Raw genomic sequence first — 13397 nt, forward strand, 5'->3', positions numbered from 1 at the left:
AATACTTGTATCTTTTAGGTGAAAGATGCTGTGGAATTATTTAAAATACAATGTTTTGTAATTATTTCCAGAATAACCAAATATATTCGTGGTTTTTTTATTTCAGGAACTGCATCTGTGGCTGTCGCAGGTCTTCTTGCAGCTCTGCGTATCACCAAGAACAGGTTATCAGATCACACAGTGTTGTTCCAGGGAGCTGGAGAGGTATGTGTTCTTATACATCAGGAAAAACTGTACTATGAAGATTTTTCTTAATATTTAATCAAGTTACATATACCCAGTTAACAAGAAGATTAAATAAGTAGAATGATCACTAACACCTGCTGAAAGTTGGTTCTTAATTAAAATGTAAACTTACAAAAAAACCTCTGATCATCTGGTCAAGCCTTTTTCATAAGACATTTTGCGGAGCTCTGTTCTCTTATCAAAACTTCAGGTTTTAGCTCTTCAGCTATAAATTACTTAATTGCTGTCAATATAAACAAACCAAATTTTTTGGAAAGATGAGGAAATGTATCAAGCCACCAAAGAGAAATGAAATAAAATGTATTTACCAAGGTCAGTGTTATTTAGTAAGAAGTAGTGCTCCTTTCATTTTTCCTGTCATTAAATATAGTTTTTCAGTATTCTGCATGTTGAGATTATCAATTTCTGAAGATTTTTATGCACATTATTTTTTTATACCAATTTTTCAGTGTAATTTTCTAAGCCACTGACACACAAGTGAAGGTTGTAATTACCTACAGTGTGGCTAGCTGTCATCTCTTTTATGAAGTCTACAGCCCCATGCGGGCTTCTGAAAAATATTCATGTTCACCAAACACCCCAGTAGGCGCAAAATACTAATCCAGCTTTGTCCAAATATCTTTAATTTGATTCAGTATTTGGTACTGAGATCAGGTCTGTAGTTTTCAGAACAACTTGCATCTGTGTCTGGCACGTCAATGGCTTTGTACATAAAGACTGTCTGTCTCTCTGAAGTTCCTTCCCCTGGTTTTGCTCCATGTTCAACAGGCAGATGAATCCACGGAGTCCAACGTTTGTTTTTTTTCATTAGTATTGTCAGTGTGCCTGTTGCTGCAAAGGCGTGTAATGGTAGATATCATCCCTGCCATGGGAACTCATTCTTAATAAAACTTTATTTGCTAACTAAAGTGGAATCTCATTTGATTCTTGTTGAAACTGAAAAAGAACATGAAACAGAATCAACCCCATAAATATGCATGTGAGTTGGTACTCAGAAATACTGAGTGGTCTGTTGGCTCATTTTGTTGCCTGTTTTTAAACCTGTATCTGTATGACATTTGATCTGTTGGATGAAATATTACAAAATCCAGTAAGAATGATACATGTTTCAGCAAAATATTGATAAGTGAATTTTTCTTGCCTCTGCTTTCACTGGGAGCACAGCCAAGTTTAGACTTACAAGACACATGAACAGTAGGTAAAAGGAGGCTTACCTTCTTGATGGACATTTTAGAAAAAGATAAGAGCAAAAAATCTTTTAGGATTGCATCTTACTTTCTGGTATGCAGAGTGTGATTTCCTTTAGTTTAAATTACCAAAAAACCCTAATGAACAAAATATTTCACAGAAGAAAAAATGTTTAATATATTCCGAGATTATTACATGGAATAAATGTCAGTGTTAGCATTTTTCGTTAGAGTTTAAACATTTATAATGCTCTCCACACTGTAAATGCTATCTTAAGTTTTATCTATACTATGACTTAATCTATATGATTTAAGATTATATTATTTAGCTACATTATTGTTTCTAATTACCAAATGGTAGCAACAGTTCGTTAGAGTTTATGAAAAAAAAATCCACTTTTAAATAAAATCAAGAAATTTTCCTAAAATAGTGGGTAAAGGAAAGAAATAAGCAGGGGTTTTCTTTCATTTTTGGTTTTATATGCTACTTTTCTTCTCTTTCCTTCAGGCTGCGCTGGGGATAGCAAACCTTATCGTTATGGCTATGGAAAAGGAAGGGATATCTAAAGATGCAGCTATCAAAAGGATATGGATGGTTGACTCCAAGGGATTAATAGTAAAGGTAATGCAATTTTCTCAGTCTTTTAAATGTCATGATAGTTATTTGCAGTGTGCAGATAAAGGCAAGAAGGTATTTTCTGTGAAAGCAACTACATTTATCTCTCCTGACATAGCAAGCTGTTTTTCTTTTCTAATGTGTATTAAATGAATGACAGACTCCCATGCTGCTGGGGGCGGGGGGCGCGTTATTACGCTTGGAGTTCCTTCTCTATTTCTGTTAGGGATGAAGACATAATGAAGGGTATCTTTCTGCAGTTCATGAAAAAACATGTAAGGAAATAAATGCTCAGCTTGTGGGTTTAGTATTTCCTGTGTTAACGTGACGATTATTTGTTAGTACAGTCTTGCACAAAGATGTATAGATACATTATTAGGATCGCAAGCATGTCATCCTTCTGCAAGCACTGAGATATGTGGCATGAAATATCTTCTATGCACAGTGATATAGCTCATGTTGCAGATGTTGTGGTCTGCAGTGCTATCGACACTGGTCAGAATTTGAATCTGCTGAGAGGCTTCAGCAGTCACCCTTACCTCATTCCTTCCATGTGCCAAAATAAAGAAACATATGATTTCTATGCGCCAGAATAAAGAAACTGGTATGTTTTAAAAGGTGGTTATGTATTTAATAGTTTGTGAGCTACTTTAAAGAAATGGTGGAGAGGACAGCTGGCCTTGCTTTTTCACTTTTCCTGTTGATTAGCGGTGTTTATGGTCTTTGTTGGTACTGCACTTATGCACAGTGTTCTTTAGCTGTCTAATGTTTAAGTTCTTTTGTATTTCACACACATTTGCATCAGGAGCATGCATTCTGCAGTCAGAATCAGTGTTGGTTTATTGAACAGCACCACAACAGCTTTCACTTGTACTGTTAAAGGGAAAATGCTAAGATCATAGATATTGAAATGGGAGAGTATTACTGAGGTCATCTTGGACATCCCATGCCAGAAAGCACAAAAGTAGCCTGATCAGGTACAGAAGAATGCTGGTATTTGCTACTATAAAAGACACAGGGGTTTTTTTCTGATTTTTTTTTGTTGTTGTTTTAATTAGTGTTTTTAATCCTTTTGGGTTTCATCTAATTTAATGTGCTTTTGCATCCAAAGACACGTGACTGAAGGCCTCTGTATCTTCTGTGGGTGTTGAAACCTAGAGGTTGCCTAAGAAGAATGGTGTGTTGCAGTTTCCTCCACCATAGAGGTTGGGATTATCAAATAATACAATTGAACTAAAATCACCTCCTGATGGTGTTAAGGAAGCAAAGGGGCAGAAGCGCGGGAACTTCTCAGCCATGAAGCAGTAAAACAGGTTTCAGCTGCATGTCTGTCCAGCCAGAGTGGTTATCCAGCCTTGCTTCTCTTCTGCTCGTTTCTTCTTCCTGCTTCTTTTACACCTCTTACTGCTAATTTGCTAGTCAGCTGAGAAGCCGGGTTGTTGCTTTTGGTACGCAGCGAGTCGTTCCTTTCACAGTTTCTAAATTTTTAGTGACTTGGTGACTGTATACTTTCCTCACCACCTTCTAGCTGCAGCGCTCTCAAGCAGTGCCAAAACCAACCAGCGTCTCACGCAGCCTCTAAGTTCCTTTCCTCTGCTTATTCTTCTTGGTGGGGCTTTGATTTGGGTTTTGTCCAAAAAGTAGTTCACTGAATTTCATGTCCTACCTAGAGTATATTTGTGAACTGTTTGTGATAGCCAGACATAACAGCTGTCTGAGATAGACTAGGGCTGAATCTGCGGCCAAATGTTGACGCAAGCAATGGGAGCCAATAGTGCACATTTCACGCCGTTGCTGGTGTTCCTGGAAGAACTGGGAGCACCACTCTTCCCGCCCGGCTTTCCTGGGGGTCTTGAGAATGGGTGGGTGCTTACTGCTGTGCTGTGTTTGAGTAGAAAACCTGCAGGACCTAGAAGCTGGAGATACTTCAGTGCAAGGCCTGAGCTGGGCATAAGGAAACCCGTCCTTGGTCTAGGGTTCTGCAAGCCCTCTCTTGGCTTTCTCTGCAGCTGTTTTCCCCTAAAAAAAAGAAAAAATAAAAAAATGCCCCTTTGCTAAAGAAAGAAAATACAACATAAGCCTCTTGAAGCTTGTGATTTAATTGCTGGGAAGTCATATATATAAAGTAAGTAACTAGGCTAGTCCTGGTTCCTTTTTCTGGCCTAAGAGAGAATGCTGTTCTTTAGGTCCACTTAAATTATTTTGGCTTTAGTTGCTTGCAGGAAAGTGCTGCAAGACTTGAAGGACCTTCCAAACCCTTAGAAGTTAGGTAAGCGAAGTAAAATGAGGAAGACTTGTAAGAAAACTGTAGAAAGGGAGGGAAACCTTTTCGTTATTGCAAGGATAAGATTTGCTGAGCTACAGCATAGATCGCCAGGTAACTGACTTTTGCTTAAACAAAACTGACTTCTCTCTCTTGTGACTAAGGAGGTGTATCAATGGAAATCTGTTCAGAGTCCCTTAAAATTTGCCTCACCAAAACCTGCTTGATCAAAAGTTTTACTTGAAGCAGGAAGACCTATATAGTCCTAGAAATATTCTGATCTGTTGCTTTAGCAGTATGAGAAATAACAGACTCTCTGAAGACTCAGCGATTACTTTGTCCAACTAAACCAATTTTTACATCATTTTTATTCAATGCTGTCCTTTGATCGTTAATTTTGCAATACATGATTATATATTTAAACATTGTTTCTTCTTTCATCTACTTTCTGTAGTATTTCAACCAGTGCAAACCAAAGAAAAATAGCCCTGGAACTTCTGTTGATCTAACTGCAAACAGTTTCCACCTTTTCCTTCTTCCCCTGCCCCCCCAAAGCTGCCACGAAGTCACTTATCAGGCTTTTGTAGCAGATTTTTCCTTTGTGGCTATTTAGTTTTAGTTCAAGTGCAGCTGTGTTTTCATTTTCCTGTTAATTCTCTCCGCTGCTGCCCCCCGGGAACCATCTTTTTCATTAAACCAAGTCTGATGACCAACTTTTCTGCTATGTTGTGGTGAAAGAGCTGGTGATGAAGGCTGTTTGTTATGCTGTCTGTAGTTGTGTTCTCTACTTCCTTTTAGAGACCTTATAATGTTCATATTGGTTTGGGGTTATTGTTCTTGGGTTGTTTTTTTTCATTTGTTCAGTATGCTTTCACCTTTTGAAACTATTTTTTCTCCAAAAGTGTCTGAGGAAGGTTTGCAGATCATAATATCATTGGAATTTTGCCACTTCAGCTGTATGACTTTTTGAAACAGATATCACTCCTCTTGAAATGCCTGTCTTAAGTCTCCCAGTGCAATCACATGGAAGTTTAATGTTTAATTAAAAGACACTTTTAAAGTTGCTTTTGCACTCTTGTGTACTTGAAGAATATGCATAAGCAGTTGGAACTCATCTTTAATTCTGAATTTCTGAATTCTGTCACATTCTCTCCGACTGCTGAATAGATATTTATCTATATGAACACAGGTGATGGGTAATGTCTCCCACATTCCTTTTCTTTCCCATGTTCTCAATGTTCCCATTTTTTTTCTATTAATCACACAAATATACATAAATGTGTGATGTGTGGTGAACACATTTTTTGTCTGCTTTGAAGCTGCCATAGTGTCATGCTTAGCTATATTAGTGGCAAAATCTTCACCCATGAACTTCAAAGACAGTAAGTTATATTGTGTGGGAAGAGGTAGGAAATAATAAACAATATTGGGATATTCATGAGGTTCACCGTTGTCTGCGCGTTACAGTAATGTGCTGCAGCTGCTGCTGCTTCTTTGTTGGCAATACCAAGAACAGGGTAGGGTGATAGGCGAGATGCTTCTTGGAGCTGCCTAGGAATATGATGCAAATAATAAGACTTTTTTAATATTTAAAGGGACTCGGTAGAAATCCCCTGCCCTCTGCTAAGGATGGATGCTTCTCTGCTGAGGAGGGACAGGCTGATGGGAGTGTTCCTGGGCTGCCAAACAAGCTTCTCTTGTAGTGATTTGCAAGACAGCATTAGACTCTTGTGTCCCACATAACCTCCAGTGACAAGTGAAATTGCCTCACATAGGGATGAACGTCATCTTTAATTTTAAATATGTCAACATGGAGCAATGTTGCTTTTTACAGTTTAGTAATCTGTGCTTTCTAGATCAGCACACTAATACTTGTGTCTAATCAAGTGATTTGTATTTTAAATGTCCATTAGATGTGTGATCTTGTCCCCTGTTCAGATCATCTGAATGAAGCCCAGACTGAATGGCAAGCGTGAGATTATCTGTTGAGTTGAAGGCCTCAGAATATTGATCTTTCTAAGAGGAGGACTGAAATAGACCCCAAAGTTAAAAATTTCTGTGGTCCTAACTATTTAGAATAGAGATACTCAGGTAATCCTGTAGATAATACTTTAATTTATTTTATTTTATTTTATTTTATTTTTCACTTTCCCTCTTCTTTGCCCCATTTGAATACCCTTGGCAATCTTGTTTGGAAAAGATACTCACAACCAATTAACTAGGTGTGGATATGACCCTGATTAAAGTTCATGGTTTGGTTAAAGCTGGATACATACGTAGTTCAATCTTTGTTTAGAGAATGGTGAAAGAGAAAGGGGGACATTTGGGACTGATACCAGAATTTCAGTGCCATAAAGATGTGGTCACTCCCATTATGGTCACCAGAGTCATCTAACATGTGAAAGAGCCTTTAGAGCTCACAATCAAGTACCTTAATATTGAACTAAACCTCATCCAGAGTGTCTGATTGTAACTGAATTTTTTAATATATTTTAGCAATAACACTTTAAAAAAAAGTTTGGATATCATTCTAGATACTAATTTTATAATGGTTTTAGTGTTGACTTTTATATACCACTTAACCTTTTGTCTGACTCTTCTGCTAACTGTTACTTATTTCTGGCTTTCTTTTTATCAACAGTCAATTATTCTGACTCTTTACTTGATCAGTTCATTTCTGGCTGACTACAACTGGCTAGGACTTTTTAAGCCAAAAAACTGATTTACATCTTAGAAAAGATGCAGTGTTTTGGGTATCTCCAAGGCGCCACAATCACTTAAAGCAGTTTCTGCCTTATTTTACTCATGTAATATCCCAATGAAGCAATCCTTGTTTATTTTCTCAGTTATTCTGATGTCTGGGGAAGTAATCCGCGCTGGTTTCATCTTGCATTTATCGTGTTCTATATGAAGTATAAGTTTTGCAGAAAGGAAACACATTAATTTGTCTTTGAACACTTGTGGCATTACTTATACTCCATCAGTAATGCATGTAAACAAATGAAGACAAGGCAAAAGGTGGGGTGTGCTCAAGGAATGCTCACACTATTTTCTCTGAAAGAGAAACCACCAAAAATTGGGGTGTTAAATTTGTTAGCATGTAACTGTTTCCTCTTTGACACCATGTGCATTAGATGTACTGATGATATGGTGACCTAATTTGGATGGTTTATGATTTCTCTTGCTCATGCTCTGTTACTGAAATTATTTGACTGTTTTGCTTCGTTTTGTTTCTCATGGTCTGTAGGTTCCTGACTTGCTCTATTTTTCAGATCTTACCTTCTTGAACTAATTGTATTTGTAAATTTTGTCCTACCTGTTAACCATGTGAGCTTATTTACATGGAAAGGGTATCTTATAAATTTTACATGACTTAAACAGCCCTAATCTTCTACCTGTGTTTTAAAGTCAACACCAGAATTACATTTCTTACCTAAATCATCTGTTTTACTGCCAACCATTAGGATATTATCTCCTCAAAAGTATGTCTTTTTCATACAGTTGGCAACAAACTATTTATTACTTCTGTGCCCAAGTTGCCTTATCTGGTTTTAATCTGCTCTCTTCACCTTTAGGTGTTAGGTGATGGGACTGATCCCGAGGCACAGTCACGTTACAATTAAGGCCTTGGTGTGGGGATTTGGAAGGGCTTGCATGTCTCTGCTTTTCAGTTCCTAAACCAAAATGTACACAGGAGGTAGCAGCACAGGAGTGCCTGTCACCTGCAAGCCCTTGGGCTTAAGTAACACCCTGACCAGTAAATCCATGCCCATATCTCCACCTTTTTATTTTATTTTTTTTTCCCCCCACGTTTTGCAGATCTTCATAACCAAAACTCTCCTGGAGTTCTGGCTAGGGTGGGAGGCCTGGCCTGTCCCCTCCTAGCACGCTCTCTGTGCCTCTCCTGTCCCTTCCCTTTCACGCTTGTGTGGGACTCCCCGGGCAGGTCCCTCAGCTCCCAGCGCTGTCTGCCTAGTGCCTGCCTAGAGCCCTCCGGATGGCTCCTCAACAGCCTTTAGACCATGTATTTACTTGTGATGCAAGAGGTAAGAAGCCGTGTAGAGGTCATCTCCTTGTCAGGAGAGGTTTCACCACCTTCTCCCATGACTCTTAACCACATTCTTTTCTCCACCCTTCTTCCCTGATGCTTTAACAACTACTTTTTTGTCTGGTTTGCTCCTAACACTGCAATAGGGAGCTCACAGGCAAAACGCAAGCAGAACCAAATCATTCGCAGTTGGAAATGCTCTGCTTGCTAATGGACTGCTTTGCTGTTTGGTCTACAGTTCTCATGTCATTTGTGGTTCTCATGTCTTCAGTATTTAAGAACCTGAGATGAATGTATTAATTTATCTCTCTACTGATCTCTGTTCTCTTGTTTAAATAAGCTGCAGTTGACACAGTTGAATGGAGGCAAGTGTTTATATAAATAGAATTGTGCCTCCCTGGTTGTGAGACGGGATGAGTGCCAGCACTGCCTCTAATGTGGGACAGTGCAGTCATCAGGGTGCTCTGGCTTATTCTCAGCTGCCTCCCAGCTGATGGGAAGGGCAAATCTTGGAGAGCTCTCAGCCCTGTCTCTCTCTCCTCACTGACATAAGACTGCTCTGCTCCTCAGCCCTGGTTCGTGGGCAGCCCCGGCAGGACCAGCTCAAACAGGCCATGGCGTTTAGACTTCATGTTGGTGGTATTTGTAAGATTTGCCTGTTTTGTAATATCCCACATACATATATGCTGTGCAGCCTGGTCTCCTGTTTTTACAGCTGTTTTATATGAATTTTCTCAGGGTTTTATTGATGGGTCAATTTTGTTTGTTATCTGAGCCTCCATTTGGTTCTATAACGTGATGATATGAGTAACTTTCTGTGGAAAGTCTGATGTACATTTGCTTAAAGCCTGATCCCAGTGTCGTCTTTGCTTCTTCTGCTGCTGATCAGCCTCTGAAACTAAAAGCTTAAGAACCCTCCCTAAAACTAAGAACTGCTTTCAGTTCAAATCCAAAATACAAGCAGTTTTTCATAAAACTATAAACTACTGAGCCCTGTTTACTTCCTTTTTCTCCTTGAATTAAAAGGTCCTGGTGTCCAAGTGACTCTGTTTTTCTGTTTCTAGTAATAATATATAATACAAATGACTCCCATCCATTAGGGTGTATAGACATTTTAGGATAGCCTGATCTTTCATACATAATGTCACCATCAGAGAATGCTACTATTGTTACTTTATCTCTGTACTTCATCTGCTGACTTAACACAGTCTGCATTGTTACTCATTTGCTAATAAAGAATTTAGCTCATATTACTTTCCATCTGAGATACCATGGTGACTTCTAATATAGCAATGTATCTGTTTTCAGGTTGCTTTGTTCTCTTTTGTTCAAATCCAAAATATCCCATAGGTTTCTTGGTACAAAATGATACTGTGACAGAGGCAATACTTCTCCCCTCCAAAGTGATTTCTGACATTTTCACTGAGTCTTTGGACTTAAGGTTTAATACTTTTTTTGAATGTTTTTAATATTCTTCAGCTTTCTAGTGAAGGGGTATTATATAGTTTATTCAGGCAGCCTGAGTATCTATTAAAGATGCCATGGTTGTCTTCCTGGAAGTTTAGTATGCGGGGGGGAGGGAGAGGTGGTGGTGGCGGTGTGGTTTTTTGGGGTTTTTGTTTGTTTGTTTGTTTGTTTTTTAATTCAGCGTACTTACTGTAATACCCCTAGGAAATTACTTATTCTATAAAAGATAAGGAAATACTATACGAATAGATAGGATTGCAAAAACATATAACGAAATGTTGGTGCTTTTTTTTATTTGTTTCTTGTGGTGCTGAAACATTTGGGAAGTTAAACCAAGAAGGATATACGGCCTCTTTTTCTAACTTTACCTTTCTCCTTCTAATCGAGTTTGTATATTCCCCTCTGAACAGCTGCATAGGTACCACGTCAACTCCTAGTTAATCGGTGGATTTCAGTATGAAAGACTTTCTTTTTGGATTTGGGGAGTGTCGTTTTATGTAGGAGAGGTGCTTGTTATATATCATAGAAAACATATTACAACTTAAGACAGCTGCTGTCTGGCCTAGTTGAGTCTTCATACTGCTGTTTGCACAATGGTGCAATAACCTCCTTTAGTAGGAAACCCTGGAAAAATTCCTCCCCTGCATGGCAAGCGTTGACATCCTTCACTGAAACAGTGAGTCTGTATTGAGGCTTGGGGTACTGAAAGGGGCATGTCTTTAGATTGCCGATTTTTCTGAGCCCTTTTCATGAACAAATGAATTTTTAATAATGTTGAAAGAGCGAGACAGTGGACTTAGAAGACAAATATGAATATTATTGAAGATGATGTTTCTGCTTAAAAGACTCAGAGCTTCATACACAGAACCCCAGAGCTTATTCAAATTCTTTCTTAGTATGTAGTATTTAAAATTTTTCCTTTTCCTAGTAGAAGAAGGGAAACATCAGTGAGCTGTATGCTGTTAGTATTTTAGGATTATGGAGGTGCAAGCAGACCAGACCAGAGTCTGATTTATGCTGCTTTGTGTTGATCCTCTACAGCTCATTTCCTAGCAGCAGATAGAGTACAAAAGGCAGGGATGGAAATGAAACATCAGAAGATAGGCTCTGCACTTTTGGAAGATCTTTTAGTCAGAGCAGCTCTGCACTGACAGGTCCATCCGCTTTGCATCTTTCCAGTGTCAGGAGGGAGATAAGACAGAAAACCACACAAACGCAGAATTGAGATTTTACACTTTGACTCATCCTCTTCTCTCTGCTGACTGACAAAGCCTCCATGATTTCTTGTTCCGCCTATAGGCATTCAGGGGCGGATGTCTGGAAGCTTGTACTAAACGGACTGGCAACCCCTTACTCTGAGGTTAAGCATGCACGAAACTGAATTGTTTCTTCCTTCTTCCAAGTCATTGCTTGTCCTGTTGGCAGGGCATGGAGGAAAGCTAGCCATGCTCTTGCTGCTGCTCCTCTACTTTGTGGAGAGCAGAACTTAAGAATTTGCCAATTTGGGGACAAAAAATACTATCTAAAGCACTGTACTGTAAATTATTGGAGTTTTGTAATCAAATCAACTGGCTGGCCTTGAAATCTCTGACACAGTTCTTAGGGAGGTCTTGTGTTATCTCCTTTAATATCACTGAATTAACAATTAAAATACATTTCTGACAGTATATTTAAAAATATATATTAAAAAAACCCTAACCATATAATTTATTTTATAAGCAATAATCCCTGTGTAGATAGCTGTTGTTATTTTTGCTAAACCACAGAATTTAGTATTTCTTTCTTAGTTAATATACTAGAAAAATATTTACTTGGAGATGTGATTCATTCTGACTAATGGGATCAAGCTAATTCAGACCAAAGCTGAAAAAAGAAATAAATGTAAAATTGTTTGGGATTTGCGTTTGGGTTGGTTTTTTGGTGTGGTTTTTTTTGTTGTTGGTTTTGGGTTTTGGAATGGTAGAATGCCCTGTGTAAAATTAAGGGCAGATAGAAATTAAGATGGGACAGAAGGGAATCTGGCCTAAGCTGACCCATCTGGCTAGCACTAGCCAGTTGCCTGGAAAGGGTTGCAGCTTACGGTTTGAGTACACCTTTGCAGCTAATTAAATGAGAGATGATCGTCAATGTCAGTAGGAAAGGGGGCTTTGAATCCTTGGTGTTGCATCAATAAGTGTTTTAACAGCTCCGCCATGATCTTACTTTTTAAAATATTAAAATACCTCCTCAAAAGCCAATGAAGTGTAGAACTGTATAAAGAAATAACTGGTTCATGCAGGACTTTGGTTATGTGTTTTGATTAAAAATGGAAACGAAAGAATATCAACATTTTTCTTCACTAAGATATCAGCCTGGGCTCTTAGCTGTTATGCACTGTGGAAAAAAATCGGAGGTCACCTGTCTGGAGAAATCTGCCCAGATCTGCAGATCCTGGAGGCACTTAGAGCTACCAGCGTGCTGCAACCTGAAGAATGACCTGGTCATAGCTCTTAGAGGTGATTTTTTTTTCTTGGTAGCCCAGGGCAGTCTCCTGGAGGCTGGATGTTAAGGCTAGATCAAAAACTGGCTTCCTCAATAGCAGCCTGATAAGCTTTTAAGGAACCAGCTGCAGCAGCAACATGGGATCGGATGGTGGCCCGTGGCACCCATTCCCGGCTCCCCAGGGAACCTGCCTCCAGTCGGGCTCCATCGAGCATCTCGATTTCATTTAGTCATTTAGAATGAAAAGTTACTGTTATTATAATATTTAGAGTTGCTCCTAGCAAGAAGCTTTTGGCCTGGAAGCCATAAATGCTTTTTTTTTTCTTTGATGACTAAAAAGAAAACTTCATATTTTCCCCCTGAAAATACTAAGGAAAATTCCTTCTTTAAAATGAGATGTATCGAAACCGTGCGTGTAGGCTGTGGGGACATCTGCTGGGGTGCTGGGAGATGGCCGACTTCAAAATCTGTATCGACAGTGGAATGATTCGAGCATGAATATGCCAAAAATTGTTACTATTGCGACATTCTCTTGAGGCTGAGGATTTCACGTTTTACCCGCAGAGGCAACCAGGTACCCATATCACAGCATTTCCGTGCTAATCGCTCTAGGAGAACACTTAAGGCCCGTATAAGCACATCCAGACATAACACTCTTAATTTAAAAACTCTGTATTTTGGTCATGTAAGAAAATCTGTAGAAGAGGATAAATCTCTGGAAATCCCTTGTAATCATGGGTGAGCCAAGAGGAGCTGGTGCCCAGTGAGGCAGAGCAGCTCAGTCAGCCCCGACCACAAAACAGCCTTTTGCGGCTTCCTCCGGGACCCTCGGGTGGAAGCGCTCCTCTTGCAGCTGGAAAGGAAAAATGGCCCGTCTGCCTGCCAGCTCTTGTGGTGGTTCTCCGAGGACCAGTAGAGGAGCTTCGGTGGTGGGACTGGCATAGCCAGCAAGCTGCCCACGAGCCAGCTGTGTGTCCTGGTGGCCAAGAAGGCCCATGGGACGCTGGGGGGGATTAGGAGCAGCGTGGCCAGCAGGTCGAGGGAGGTTTTGAGGGAGGTTATCGTCCCCCTCTGCTCTGCCCTGGTGAG

The 13397-nt window shown here is 39.5% G+C and overlaps 1 protein-coding gene across 1 annotated transcript in view; it reads left to right on the forward strand.

Annotated features, from left to right (window-relative positions):
• Positions 1-13397, forward strand: part of ME1 (malic enzyme 1) — a 185283-nt gene that overhangs the window by 154683 nt on the left and 17203 nt on the right. Inside the window, exons 8-9 of the mRNA XM_056343876.1 lie at positions 107-204; positions 1942-2055. Of these exons, the coding sequence (XP_056199851.1) occupies positions 107-204; positions 1942-2055 (212 nt within the window). The remainder of the gene's footprint in view (positions 1-106; positions 205-1941; positions 2056-13397) is intronic.

This window comes from Falco biarmicus, chromosome 6 (genome assembly GCF_023638135.1).
Source record: "Falco biarmicus isolate bFalBia1 chromosome 6, bFalBia1.pri, whole genome shotgun sequence".
Classification (NCBI taxonomy): Eukaryota; Metazoa; Chordata; class Aves; order Falconiformes; family Falconidae; genus Falco; species Falco biarmicus.